The 12,931-nt window shown below is 49.6% G+C and overlaps 1 protein-coding gene across 1 annotated transcript; it reads right to left on the bottom strand.

The window, feature by feature from the left end:
• Positions 1-3,068: 3,068 nt before the first annotated feature.
• URAD (ureidoimidazoline (2-oxo-4-hydroxy-4-carboxy-5-) decarboxylase) lies at positions 3,069-12,502 on the bottom strand. Its single transcript, XM_027590459.2, has 2 exons — positions 12,281-12,502; positions 3,069-4,215 (listed from the first exon to the last, which is right to left on the bottom strand). The coding sequence occupies exons 1-2, from the start codon at positions 12,462-12,464 to the stop codon at positions 3,869-3,871; spliced, it is 531 nt and encodes a 176-aa protein (XP_027446260.1). The 5' UTR covers positions 12,465-12,502; the 3' UTR covers positions 3,069-3,868.
• Positions 12,503-12,931: the final 429 nt, after the last annotated feature.

Genomic DNA, 12,931 nt, shown 5'->3' with positions numbered 1-12,931 from the left:
ATGTCATGAAAATAAGTGGTGGTGGCCTGTTTTCATTCTTTCTTCTGAAATTAGAGTCTGTGGTCAGTGTGGAGGTATTGTATAACCCACTCTCGTTCTGTGTGATGGATGAGCACTGAGAATGATTTAAAGTCCCTCAAGTGAGGGCCTTAAGGTCTCACCCCAGAGGAAAACTCTTGATGCTGAGGAGAATCAGGCTCTTGGGTCAGCAACAGCTAAACGTTATCACTTGCTCTTGACGTGGAAGGCTTTCAGTTACCATTTGTTCACTCACCAACGTCTGTGCCTAGAGTGACCTTTGCTTATCATATGAAAATATGTTCTGAGGAAGCCCTACATGGTAGACTTTATGAGGCTGAGGGAAGGGGCTCAGATAAGGTTCAGCTCTCCTTGAATTACTGGGCCCAGCAGGAAGCTACTCTCCCTGGAGGGGAGACAGGGGACTTACTGTCTGTGTAGCACTTCCACTTTATAGAGGAGAAACCCGAGGCTCAGAGAGGTCGGGCAACTTTCCCAAGGTCACACAGCTAGCAGTTCCAGTCACTAAAACTGTAGGTACAGGAACATAGGTACATTCTTTGCAACCCGTAAGACTCTGTACGGATGTTAATTATTACTAAGGCTGCTGGTGCCACCCTGGAAACACAAAACCAAGTAGATGTTTCCTGGAATCCAAACTCCCCACTCCCACCCCCCCACCAAATGGTATCAGAACAATCAGGTTCTGCTGTTGCAACATTTCGGACTACTTCCCACATCCTATTTATTTCTCTCTTTTCTCAGACACCTGCTAACTGCTGTTTATTAGTTTATTGAACGGCGAATTTTCCATAAATTCCATCCCAAAATTTTCACCAATTACCAAAGAAGGTGTCCATCTACTCCTGTCCTACAGTAAATACTTTCTAAAAAGAGCTCTTTATTTTTGAATTGGAACTGATATCCTAAGGCTGATCTCTGGAAATGTGTCAAATTTAAAATGGGTAAAGAAATTTATGCAAAGGAATTGTGTTGCTTCCCCCCCTTCCCTTCTTCCCATGACAGTGTCCGTGGACATCTTTTGGACACACAGACCAAAAAGACGGCTTCTCTGGGCAAATAAAAGGAGGCCCCCCCATTCGGTTTGTCGGTCACACATGTGCATGCCAAGTTCGGTTTGGGCTCATGAATTCCGAGCGGGAGCGCTCTCAGGTCTTTTTGCTCAGAGCACTCGCTGGGTTAGGGTTGGACATTTTAAGAGGGAAGTGAAAATTGGCGAAGCAGTCCCCGCACCTGGGAAGGGAGTGTGCTTGGAAGGCCTGAAGGGTTAGGGAAACTGAAATCAGCTCCTCGCCTTCCAACTGTTTTTAGCATTACTTTTGCGTGTGTGTGTGTGTGTGTGTGTTTTAATGAATTAGTAAGTAAAGTCTTAAACTATCCACCCTAAAATCTGCACCAACTGGGACCCCAGACGCCGAGCGCGCTCGGGCCACCGCGCCGCCTCGGCTGGTGCGCACGCGGAGGCCCCAGAAGGTGGCCCGCAGTCTCCGCCATCCGGGTTTGTCTCCCGCATCCTGCGCACCGGGGCTTGGAAACGAGAAACGTCTCCGCCAGGCCAAGGCCAGCAGAAGCCCAGGGCGTGTTGCTGTGTGAACCCACAGAAAACTGCTCTCCCAGACCTTGGCAGCCGCAGGTGACCCGCTCGCGCAAGACCCCGCCGCGGCCTCTTTGCTCCTACTGGAGAAAAAAGCCTGAGCTGCGAGCGGGTTTCGCCAGGGCCCTTGCCAGCCCGGCGCCCACGTCCCGCGTCCTGCACCCGCCGACAAGCCTACAAGGGCTCAGGAGTGTTTGGAGGAAGCCCCGCTCAGCCGGCTCTGCATCCCCTCCCACCTCCCAGCCCCTCTGAGGGGGCGGATCCAGGGTCTTCCCGCCGCGTATCTCCTCCTGCAGAAAGAAACAATTTCGGACAAGCTTTGATATGTAACTGTGTGATTGAGGACACCCAGGTCGTGCCTAAGAGGTCCAGATCTCGTGTACACTCAGTCTACAATTACAGCTGGAAGTGTGCCCCCTCCCCCGCCCCGCCCCGGGAAGACCGGCTATCCTAGGTGGAGCACATGTACACGGACAGTCCAGACACTGCAATGGGGGTCCACCTATCTAAGCTGGACTCATCCTAGGGTTGGACAGGGTGGCTTGAATATAGTGGATCAGTGTGAGCCTCAGACCCATCCTGTGGCACTTGTATCCTGGGCCCCCAATTTGCCCGGTCTAAAGGGAAACAGGAGGCTAGCCCCAGGCCTGAGGGGCCCACTGTTGCCTTGGGGTCCTAGAGCACAGGAACTGAGTCGACAAGCTGCCTTTGTAGTGTGCCCCTGGTGCTCTTGCCTCTGGGGAAGGCATCTGGCACGGGCCCAGGCAGAGGAGGCCCTGGCCTTTAGTCTACAGGGATGTTGGTAGCCACGGCTCACTCCCCTGGCACCCCACCTAGCCCTGGCACCAGCTTCTGGCCTTCCCCCTTCCCCCAGCAGAGAACCCCTGTAAGGTGGGAAAGGGATGGAGGTTCCTTGTTTGAAATACCTGGTGTGGTCAGAGCGGCTTCTTTCTGTGGGGTTCAGCCCCCCAACCAAGGTGAGGCCACATTGCTTTTTGTGAAAAGGTTTTCTTGCTGCAGTTGCTGCTGCTGCCCCGGACCCGGGGTGGTCACTAAGGGAGGTTCCAGTCTTCAAAAGGGCCAAACTCTGCCTTCACTTCTTACCCTGTCTGCATCTAGGAGGACGGGTATGGCTTGTTTCTCCTCTGTCAACAGAAACTTAAGTCGTGTTCGTTGGGGTCGGGTAGACCTTCCAGTGTGCGGGGGTGAGAGAGAGTGTGTGTGTGATGACCCCCTTCTGCATGAGTGGACATTCTGGCCCTCAGTGCAGACAGCTCGGGAGCCCCAGGGTTGATATGCTCCTCAGAACCGGCCTCCTCGGACCAGAAAGATTGCAATGGGCACCATTTTCCTCCATTACCTGCTTTGTCAGAGCTATGGGGGGTGGTTCTCATCTTCACCTTGGGGGCCAGAATATCCAGCACTACTCAATGGGTATTATTAAATTATTATTTATTTTATTATTAACTTTTTAATGACCGATGGGTCTCCCCGGGCAGCCTGAGGTTCTGACAAGCCAACTCTCAAGGGTCGACCTCTGGGAGAGTCGGTGAGTCCGCCCGCCCCTGACTTTTAGGCCCGTCCACCTTGGAGACACCCCCACTCCCACCCCTCTCTCAAGAGTGACTGTGGCAACCACTCCGCCTGCCCCCACGGGGCGCCTTCCCAACGCTGGCCCATCGCGAGGCTCCCATCCGCCCACCGACCCCCACCTTCGGCTTCCCCGGCGCGGAAGACCCAAATCAGTACTTTGCTTTTCTAGCTCCGGCTCCCGTAGGCGCCCCAGAGTGAGAAAACTACTTCTGCTCACATGTTAATGTCGGGTACAGAAAATGAGGTGGGAGAAGAAAAAACAGACAAACCACTGTGGATTCCTTTTCCGCCCGTTTTGCTTCGCAGCTCGGGCTTAGCAGGAGAGGATGCGGCGCCAACAAGAGCTGGATAAGCGCTTTGGAATCCACAAAGGCTGGTGGTGTCAACGCGCTGCAAAGGGAGTGAAGAATTGAAGCAGTGAGCTGGATAAATCGGGGGCAAAGCACGAACCTATACAGATATTTTGGCAAAGCGTGCGAGTGTGTGTGGGGGGGGTGGGGAGGACAAAAGGGCTCATTATTCGTGCGATGGCTTCAGTTGTCCCCTCCCTTTGTGCGCGTGTGGACGCCGTTCCGGGCCTGCGCCAGCCTCGCGTCCCTGCGCGTCCCGGCGGGCGCCCCGGGTCGCGGGCTCGCGGGGCTGCTACAGCCCGGCCGAGTGGGCGCCCAGGAGGTCGGCGAGACGCAGGTGGCCGATCTTCTTCACCTCGCCCAGGGCGGTGCGCAACTCCTGCGCCGGCGGGCGGTGCAGCCGGCGCGCCAGCTCCCGCCGCACCGCCGCCGGGTCGCTCAGAAGCGCAGCGAGCACGAAGGGGAAGCCGAAGCGCGCGCGGTACTGCGCGTTGAGCTCCGCCAGCCGGAGCCGCTCGTCCGCGCCCAGGCTCGTCAGGCCCGCGCTTCTCTGCTCGCGCTGCGACTCGGCGGTGAGCGTGCCCCGCTGCAGCTCGCGGCCCGCCAGGTCCGGGTGGCAGCGCAGGATGCCCTCTTGGCCTGCAGGGAAGCACAGACACGCGTCGGGGGCACGTTACCGCGCCGCGGGGAGGACGCACGGGGCTGCCTGCGGGCAGAGCTGGGCCTCCTACCCCGCCCGAAGAGGGCCTCGCGAGGGAAGCAGGGTCTTCAGGAGGTGACGAAGGGGCAACAAGGGGTGTCCTGGAGGTTCAGGGGTGCCCACTGCAACCGCCCCTCAAACACGTCCCGAACCTTCGGACGCCCCTCCGTCCCAACTTCAGGGGCCTCGGCCTGGACCCGGGGCGGGGCGGGAAGTGACAAGTTTGTCCTTTGAGACCTTGGGGCAAGAAGAGCAGAGGGGAGAGGCCACTGGGGCTCGGAATTTACGACTTGCTCGGGAGGGAGCAGGGACGCGATAAGGAGACCGAGCATTTCGTATCTTTTCAAAGTCCTTTGCTCTCAAGGGGGCTTTGATGTCGAAGAGGGCCGGACACAAGGGCCTGAAGACTTCCTGCAAAAGCCACAGAATGGGTTTCGTTCTGTTCCAAAGGAGAAGGGCGGGGAGGGTCCAGAGGGATAACATCCATGGGGCTTGGCAAATAAATGTCCAGGATTTTGTGATCCGAAGTGTGAGTTTTGGGCTTCTGGAATCAAGCATCCAAAGAGCCTTACAGATGATTAACTGCAAAGAAGCCCATTTCCAGCCGGAATTCCACAGCCCTTTGAATGAAAGTGACTTTCCTCCTTTTAGGAAAATAACACCCACTCACCACCCACCCTGTCTGAGGCTGTTTCCCCTTCTCCAACTTTAGGTCCCAAAGACACTGCAGAGACTACCTTGGAGTTTTCTTGGAAGATAGTTTCTCAGAATCTCCTAGGCCTAAAATTGGAAAACCCTGGTGTGATACCTGAGATTTTCAATCCGAATCCAGGGAGTTTCCCTGAGCCCCGGCCAACCATTTTGCTTAGCTCTCTAAAGAGAGAATTCAAATCCTCAAGGCTGGGCAAGATTTCAGATATGGTAAGCAGACAGCCCTAATCTGTACAATGAGGATAATGACACCTAACTTGCTGAGTAGTTGTGAAGATTAGAGACAATTCATTTCCCTAAAACACAGTGCCTAATGCTAGCAAACATCCAATAAACAGCCGTTATTATTAGTTATAGTAAACATTGTAACTGGACTGTGGTGCAGCTGGGAGTATCTGACCGTGGCACTGGGATTAGTCATGAGTTGGAAAAGGAGATCATTTAAAACTCACTCTAGTTATGGCATAAACCTCCCGGTACTCAAGCCTTATAGTTTCTGCCCAATTAAAGAATGATTGGGATGGCACCATCTAACTCAGACAGTTGCCAGGTGGGGATAACTGGGGGGTGGGGTGGGGAACATCTGCATTTAAGAGAGCATTCAGTGAAAGCTCAATGGGATTAGGTGACCTGCCCAAGGTCACTTAGCTAGTAGCTCAAATGCCAGGTGATTTGGGGGCACTGGCTGCCCCTACAAGGTTAAGGAGCGCTTATTTAAATGAAACTTGAGTCACCAATTCTTCCATCTCTACAACACCACTATTCTAGACCTCCTCTTACGTCCCAGTCCCCGGGGCACTGCAAATGGGAGGTGGTTCTTTTCTGTTTCCTGTCTCCAGCCCGGTCCAGGTGGGGCGAAAATGAAGGTGTTACCTGCACTCCCCGCCCCAACCCCTGGTCCTGGAGGTTGGCTGTGCCCAGCGGGCAGCTGCCTTGCAGAATCTACTCCGCACCCACCCAGCCCTGGGCCCCGCAAAGGCCGGCTGGAGAATGGGAAAACAGAGTCCTGGGCCGCTCTACAGGTCCAGACCCAGAGGGCTCGCCCTGGCTCCCCCTCCTTGCATATTCAGGTTTTCAAAGCAGTCTGTAGATGTGGGGCGCTAGCTGAGACCCAGTCTTCTCAGTGGCTCCCCCTCTCTCAGCTTCCCTCCCCCCCTTATTTCTTATTCTCTAGAAGCCCAACTTGAGCTTGGGGGAAGTCATTAGCTATTGGTGGGTGGTGCCGTTGTGGGGGTCCTTCCCCAGCGGACTAGCCTAGCTGAGAGCAGAGCAGAGAGGTGGAGGTGCAGCGTGCACCAGACCTGCCTCTTTCCTTTTTGCTTTTGCACCTCGCTTCCCACTCCCCTGGGTTCGTCTTCCCTCTTGAAAATGCCGCCTGGGGTTAATATTTGCCTAGGATTGAGCCTGTGTTTTACACTGTTTGCAGGGAGGGGAGGGGGAAGAGGAGAGAAGGGAGACCCAGAAAGGGGCAGAGCAAAGAGAAGAAGAAACACACACACACACACACACACACACACACACACACACACACACACACAGCTGCCGATAAAAAGAGAAAGGTACAGGGAGTCCGTTAGAGGATGGTAGGTCAGAAAAAAAGAGAACCTGATCCCATCCAACCAGACTTCCCCTTTATTGTCCCACAACACTGACCCCATGAGTACTCCCCGGGGGAGGCACTGACCCAGCTCAGTGGAGTGTCTTGTGGTTCACAGGACCATTTGAATGCTGCCTGTTCTTCAGTCTTTCCTAAAACCCTACTGCCTGTGTCACTGGCATGTGACATGTAGAGATGTAGGTGTAGACATGTATTATTTGCTATGACCACAAGTCATGCATCTTTGCATCTACAAGAGTACCTGGCACAGAGCTGACTCTTTCTATTTCAATAGGAGAACAGCGCAGGCGCCGGCGGCCACGGTGGAGCAGGCAATTGGCTTAGAACCCCACTGCGGGCCACCAGGGTCCCGACATCAGTAGGAACTAGTGTGTTCTCCCTCCTGGTACAATGGATCATCTGTCCTTTCTGCTGTGTTCCTGAAGCCAGCCCCTCTTTTCATCTCAAGACTACAATTTCAAACATCCATTTCTCTTCCCCACGCCCTGCTCTGCTTTATCCTCATCAACACACAAACATGCCTTAGAATCACTCATCCCATCAAGAAATTTAAAACCCACCTTTGATTCCCTATTGTCCTCTAGGTTCTCCCTCTATCTCCGCTCCTCCTTACAGCAAACTCCTCAAAGGAGTTGTCCACTCAGTGTTCCTCCCTTTCTCACCTCCTATTCCTCCATTCATTCCATTAAGCTTGCAGCCCCACCAACCAACCAATGTGCACTCATCAAGGTCACAGATGATGGACATCTTGCCCAAACACAATGACCAGTGCTCTGTCTTCTTCTTCCTCAGCCTCTTGGGAGAATGTCACATGGTTGTTTCGCTCTTCTTCTTAAAAGATTACCATCACTTGCCTCCTTTCTTTGATGGCTCTTGCTTTCCCAGGTCACTAACACCAAAGTACCCCAGGACTCAGTACTTACATGTCTTCCCTTCTGTTTTTACTTTGATGCCCAGATGTTCTCATTGGGTCCCAGGTCTTTAAATGCCCTCAGTTTTGGGTTTTGTTTGTTTGTTTTTAAAGATTTTTATTTATTTATTTATTTCAAGGGGGGAGAGAATGATGTGGTGGGCAGGGGAAGACGAGAGGGAGAAGCAGGCTCCCTGATGAAGAGGGAGCCCGCCCCAGGAATGCCATCAGTTTTTTTGATAACACCCAGATCCAATCTAGCCTACAGCTTTCCAATGAGTTCCTTTGTTACAGTCCATACGGACACTCAGTATTTTCATGTGGATGATTAGTAGGCACCTCAGACTTAACAAGCTTTCCTTTTCCACCTTGTCCTCTCAATTGTAAAGTTTTCCGCATTGTAGAAAACAGCGCTCCTACCCATTCAGTTACTCAGATTAAAAATTTAGAAGTTATCCTTAATTTCTCTTTGTTTTTGACCTGACTTCCCCCCCAAAATCGATCAAAAAAAACCCGTTGAGGGGCAGCTGGGTGGTGCAGTCAGTTAAGTCTCCACCGACTCTTGGTTTCAGCTCAGGTCCTGGTCTCAGGGTCCTGAGATCCAGCCCCTTGTCAGGCTCCACGCTCAGCAGGGAGTCTGCTTGAGACTCCCTCTCCCTCTGCCCCTTCCACCCCCACTTTCTCTCTCAAAAATAAATAAATACATCTTTAAAAAAACTGTGAGTCTAGTATGGTGACTAACATAACATAATAAAATAAAATTTAATTTAATTTAATGTAAAAACTGCCAGTCTAACTCTAAAATGTATTCTGAGAATCCAGTCACATCTCTCCATCTCTCCTGCTCCAACTTTAGTCTGAATGAGCATCACCCCTCACTTTTAGCACCTCTGCAGCCCCCCCCCGACCTTTCTTTCCTTATATCCCTCCACTCTTCACTATTCCTCACGTAACCATGGGCTGTGTTCCTGAAATGCCAAAAGTCTCAGGTTCCTTTTCTTAGATGGCCTTCTCCTAGATCTTAGACTGCTTCCTCCTCATTTTTTGGTTTTAAATTCAAATGTCACTTCCTAAGAAAGATATCTTTTATTACATATTTTCTTCTAATAGTGTCTAGAATGTGAAATTATCTCACTTATTTATGTTAATCCTGTCTCTACTAGAATGTACCTCATTGAAGGTAGACACTTGTTTTGTTCACTGTTCTATCCCCAATGCCTGGGACAATTCCTGGGGCACAGTGGGCACCTGACCAACACATTACTCTTAGGAAGGAGTGCTATATGTTTTTTTTTTTTTTGATTGCACACATTTTTTTAAAGATTTTATTTTTTTATTTGACACAGAGAGACAGCGAGAGAGGGAGCACAAGCAGGGGGAGTGGGAGAGGGAGAAGCAGGCTTCCCGCGGAGCAGGGAGCCCGATGCGGGGCTCGATCCCAGGACCCTGGGATCATGACCTGAGCTGAAGGCAGCCGCTTAACGACTGAGCCACCCGGGCACCTGATTGCACACATTTTAATAGTCTCTTCTAAATACCTTATAGTCTGCATTTCAGGAAATTATTAGTATCTTTTTTATTCATTCAACAACTATGTTGTGAAATAAATATTAAGTAATAAATTATGGAAATATTGCCATTTTGAAATATCACAAGGAAATACATGATTAACCTATTTTATGAGAGGGTTTTTTTTTTTTTTTAACACAGATCAGTCCTGAATTGGTTTGTTATTGGCTGTGGGGGGGGGGATGGGTGGGTGTTTCAACCATCTTCCCTTTACCTTTGCGTTGCCCCTTGCCTGGAAATCAGGAACTGATTGGCTCAAAAAGGCACTTGGCCAATTAATGCTAGAGCTGAATATTAATCCTGGACTGCCACCTGCTGACCAGTAATTGTCACAGTGCAACTTAACTAGATTGTCAACCTCGATTTACTCTAGAAACAAGATTTTGGTTTCTGCTAATGGTAGAGAGATCATGTATAAAACAAAGCCTTAACCAGGTAGATCACCATATCCCAAACTTTTCTTTAAGGTGTCTTTTAGTGTTAGGATTCAAAGACTCTCTTACACCCAGTTTGTTCCAACCATGCACAGATTAAAGCTGGACTAGTCGGTAAATCCCATTGTATTTGTTTATGTAAACAGCCAAACATAGGATCTGGGACAACAAGCATTAATGTTAACTGAATAAATTACTGAATGAATAGATGAAACCCCTAGAAACTGTTTCTAGACTGTTCTTCTGATTCTCTAAAAATTCTTCAAATGCTGTTGGGTTGACTATCAGGGTTTTGAATTCCAGTTCTGCCACTTTCTAGTTGTGTGTTCTTGATCAAATTATTTAATCTCCTTGTGCCTCGGTTTTTCATCTGTAAAATGGGTATAATAATAATACTTGCTTTATAAGATGATTGTAAGGATTAAATGAGTGGACAAATGCAAAATGCTGAGAAAAGTGCCTGAAACACACCAATAGTAAGGGTCAAATGCTTTTTGGCTATTGTTATTATTAGTTGTCTATCTAACAACATCATTGTCATCGTCCTCCTCCTCATCATCATCGAGATGATTCGATACAGTGTAACCACCCATACAGCGTTGACGCTCTGCTCCCAGCTGCCTAAGAGAGTGCGGAGACCGGCTTAGGGCTGAGAAGCAGGCTCCACCCACAGGGAAGTCTCTCCACAGAACAGTGTCTAGTGCAGAAGCAAACAACCCTCCAACTCCCTCTGGTCATTTTGTCCCATTGACCTGCTACTAAAGTCACTCCAGGGAAAATGTGTGGGTAAGGGGTAATACCAGGAACCATCGTCTTCTAAAGTCATTTTATGATCTCATCTTCTGAATCATTTCATGCATTTAAATCTTGGTTAAGTCCTGGTATCCTGTTCACTGAGTGATGTAGGATTCTGACGCTGGCCAGAATGCCGAGTTCCCGTTGAGTTAGGAGAGAGATCAAATACAAGCCTCAGGAGGGAGGGAGTGAATGCCAACCTCAAATCCCACTTTGCTCAGGACTGTGATTGGATTTAACCTTATCTAGACCTTAACTAACCTTAACTAGAACCTCTGCTCAAACCAATCGGGGTAACTGCTGGTGGGAAGGAAGACAGAAATAGGGAAGTTTTAATTTTTATTATTTAAGTTCCTGGCACAGTAAACCCTAAATAAATGTTGAATAACTGGATAAACCAGTGAATACTAGATTTAAATTATCCATGTGATACCTTCCCTCCCCAGCCCACCACCCCTCGGATATTAAGATAGATATTGGGATTTTTCTCCTTTTTATTTTTAACTTGATAGAAAAGATGCCATTCATAAGGCATTCACACCCTTTAGAAATTCTGTCCCTCTGGCCTAGAAGGCTTTCATTTGACCTGCATTTTCCTGTCAGACATTTTGAACATGGGTTCTGGTGGCTTCTTGCTCTTTCCAGCTCGCTCTGCAGGCTGTGGGCTGACAAGGGGAGCCCCTTCGCTCATCAAGCTGGGGCTAACCATTCCTGTGAGTCATCAGTTACAAGGCTCTGGTGTCCGTCAGCCCCACTGATGCCTGAGCCCAGTGGCGGAGCTGAGAAAGGCCCTGAGAAGTGGGTGACTGCCAACATAGCCCCGACATTTCTGACAGTTTGAGTTTATAACACTGTCCTCCCCTCTTGCTAGATGTGCCTAAAATAACTTAAAATGAGTCCCTTCCTTGGGAGACATTCACCTGACAATTGGAAACCATCCCGAATGTCTAACTCTGGACGGATAGGCAAGAGTCCGTTTGTTGGCCTCGTAGTGGAGAAGAGAGTGGCTCTTCTTTCCCCACCCCTCCACACACACACCAGATCTCTGTGGAAGGCCCCTCTGTGAAGGCAGCCCTTGTCCCTTGCCTCCCTTCAGGCTTTTCTGAAGATAGCTGGACAGCCCCGGAAGCAGCCCTGACTCTAACCCTCGGCCTCTGAATTCTTGTGAGACCATGTGTCATTCTGAGTCACTTGGGGTTAGCCTAAACCTCCACCTCTACCTCTCCTCACCCCACACCCAGAAGTGTCTCCTTTTCTCTCTCTACCCAGAGGAAATCAACAATTTCTTTCCCTTTCTCCAGAGGAATTCCTTCAGATTTTTGTCTTTTCCCCTTCACTCCCTCGGGGAGTTGCTGATCTGAATGAGTTTACTTTCCTCAGCAGTCCAGTCCAGACTGGCCCTTTCTGGTAAAAATGTCAGCCATTTGCTCTTTCCCCGGGCTCCTGAGATATTCTGATACTGTGCTGTCTCCTCTCTTGCATACAGGACATTCCCAAAGTGAACACACTTGGCTAAGAGAGGGTGGGCCTTCAGCCTGACCTTTGGCCTCCGAGCGACTGTGAGGCCTGAGGAGACAAGTGCCTGTTCTTCTTTCCTCCTGACCTCATAGCTTTAACATTTAACAGCCACTTTACCTGAGCCAACATATGTCTCTTTTTTCTGGATTTTTTTTTTTTTTAAGTAGCTCCTTGCCCAGTGTGGAGCCCAACAAGGGGCTGGAACTCATGACCCTGAGATCAAGACCTGAGCTGAGACCAACATATGTCTTTAATTCTACTTTTGGCCTAACACCTTGCAAGTGTCTGACTCCCATTTACTAAGTCTGAGGAAATTAAACCTGACAATAGAAATTGCTAATCAATATATCAACGATGAGCAACTTGGCTGAAATATCTTAAAAATATTTTGATAAGCATATTTGAAATCCCTTTGTAGAGATTCTCAGCATCTAATGCTGAAGCCTTACCTGACTGTGGAAGGGCATCAATAAAGGCAAAAAAGTGCTTCTCTAAATCTTCCAAGTTGGAGAATGGGCGCTGGGACCAAACAGCAGCTGCAATCAGGGGACATCTTTCAATGACATTCCCAAACACATCCACAAATTCTCCGAAGTCCATGGAGTTGACCTTCTCAATGTCCATTGCTTGCATTCAACCTGAGGCAGCAGAACGACAGCTCCCCTCTCGAAAGTGAGTGACTCTGGCTCTGCTTACCAGCTTATATTTGCTGAATGCGCAAGTTTTTTTTTTTTTTTTTTAATGCAACACCAGCTTGGCATGTTTTGAATGCCTCTGGCAGAAGTGGATCCACAATCCTTGTGTAATGAGCAAACACTGGCTAAGGTTCTAATCCAGGGAGTGGAGATCTCTACAAGGGATATGTTTCCCACCAAACTGTTCCCACAAAGGGAGGGACCCTATTTCACTGTGGGCCTTCAAGCTAGAGAGACTTTTGGTGTCATTAACATTTTAATGTCAAGGGTATCCCAGGAAGTTTTCTCTGATAACTCCAAGACAGGTCACAAGGCCACCCACTTAAAATTTGATTTCCCATGTGTCGCTGCTAGAGAAGTCAGGTCATGTGTTTTATGCTTTCTCTGTATCTCAGATGCTTAACA

The sequence above is a fragment of the Zalophus californianus genome, chromosome 3 (genome assembly GCF_009762305.2).
Source record: "Zalophus californianus isolate mZalCal1 chromosome 3, mZalCal1.pri.v2, whole genome shotgun sequence".
In the NCBI taxonomy this organism is placed as follows: domain Eukaryota; kingdom Metazoa; phylum Chordata; class Mammalia; order Carnivora; family Otariidae; genus Zalophus; species Zalophus californianus.
The sequence above is the reverse complement of the archived record's forward strand: the minus strand, read 5'-3'. Positions and strand labels throughout refer to the sequence as shown.

Coding starts and splice junctions, on each gene's coding strand:
- URAD (XM_027590459.2), bottom strand. CDS start 12,464: ATGCAAGCAATGGACATTGAGAAGGTCAACTCCATGGACTTCGGAGAA. Junction 4,216..12,280: donor TGATGCCCTTCCACAGTCAG/GTAAGGCTTCAG, acceptor GCTTCCCTGCAG/GCCAAGAGGGCATCCTGCGC.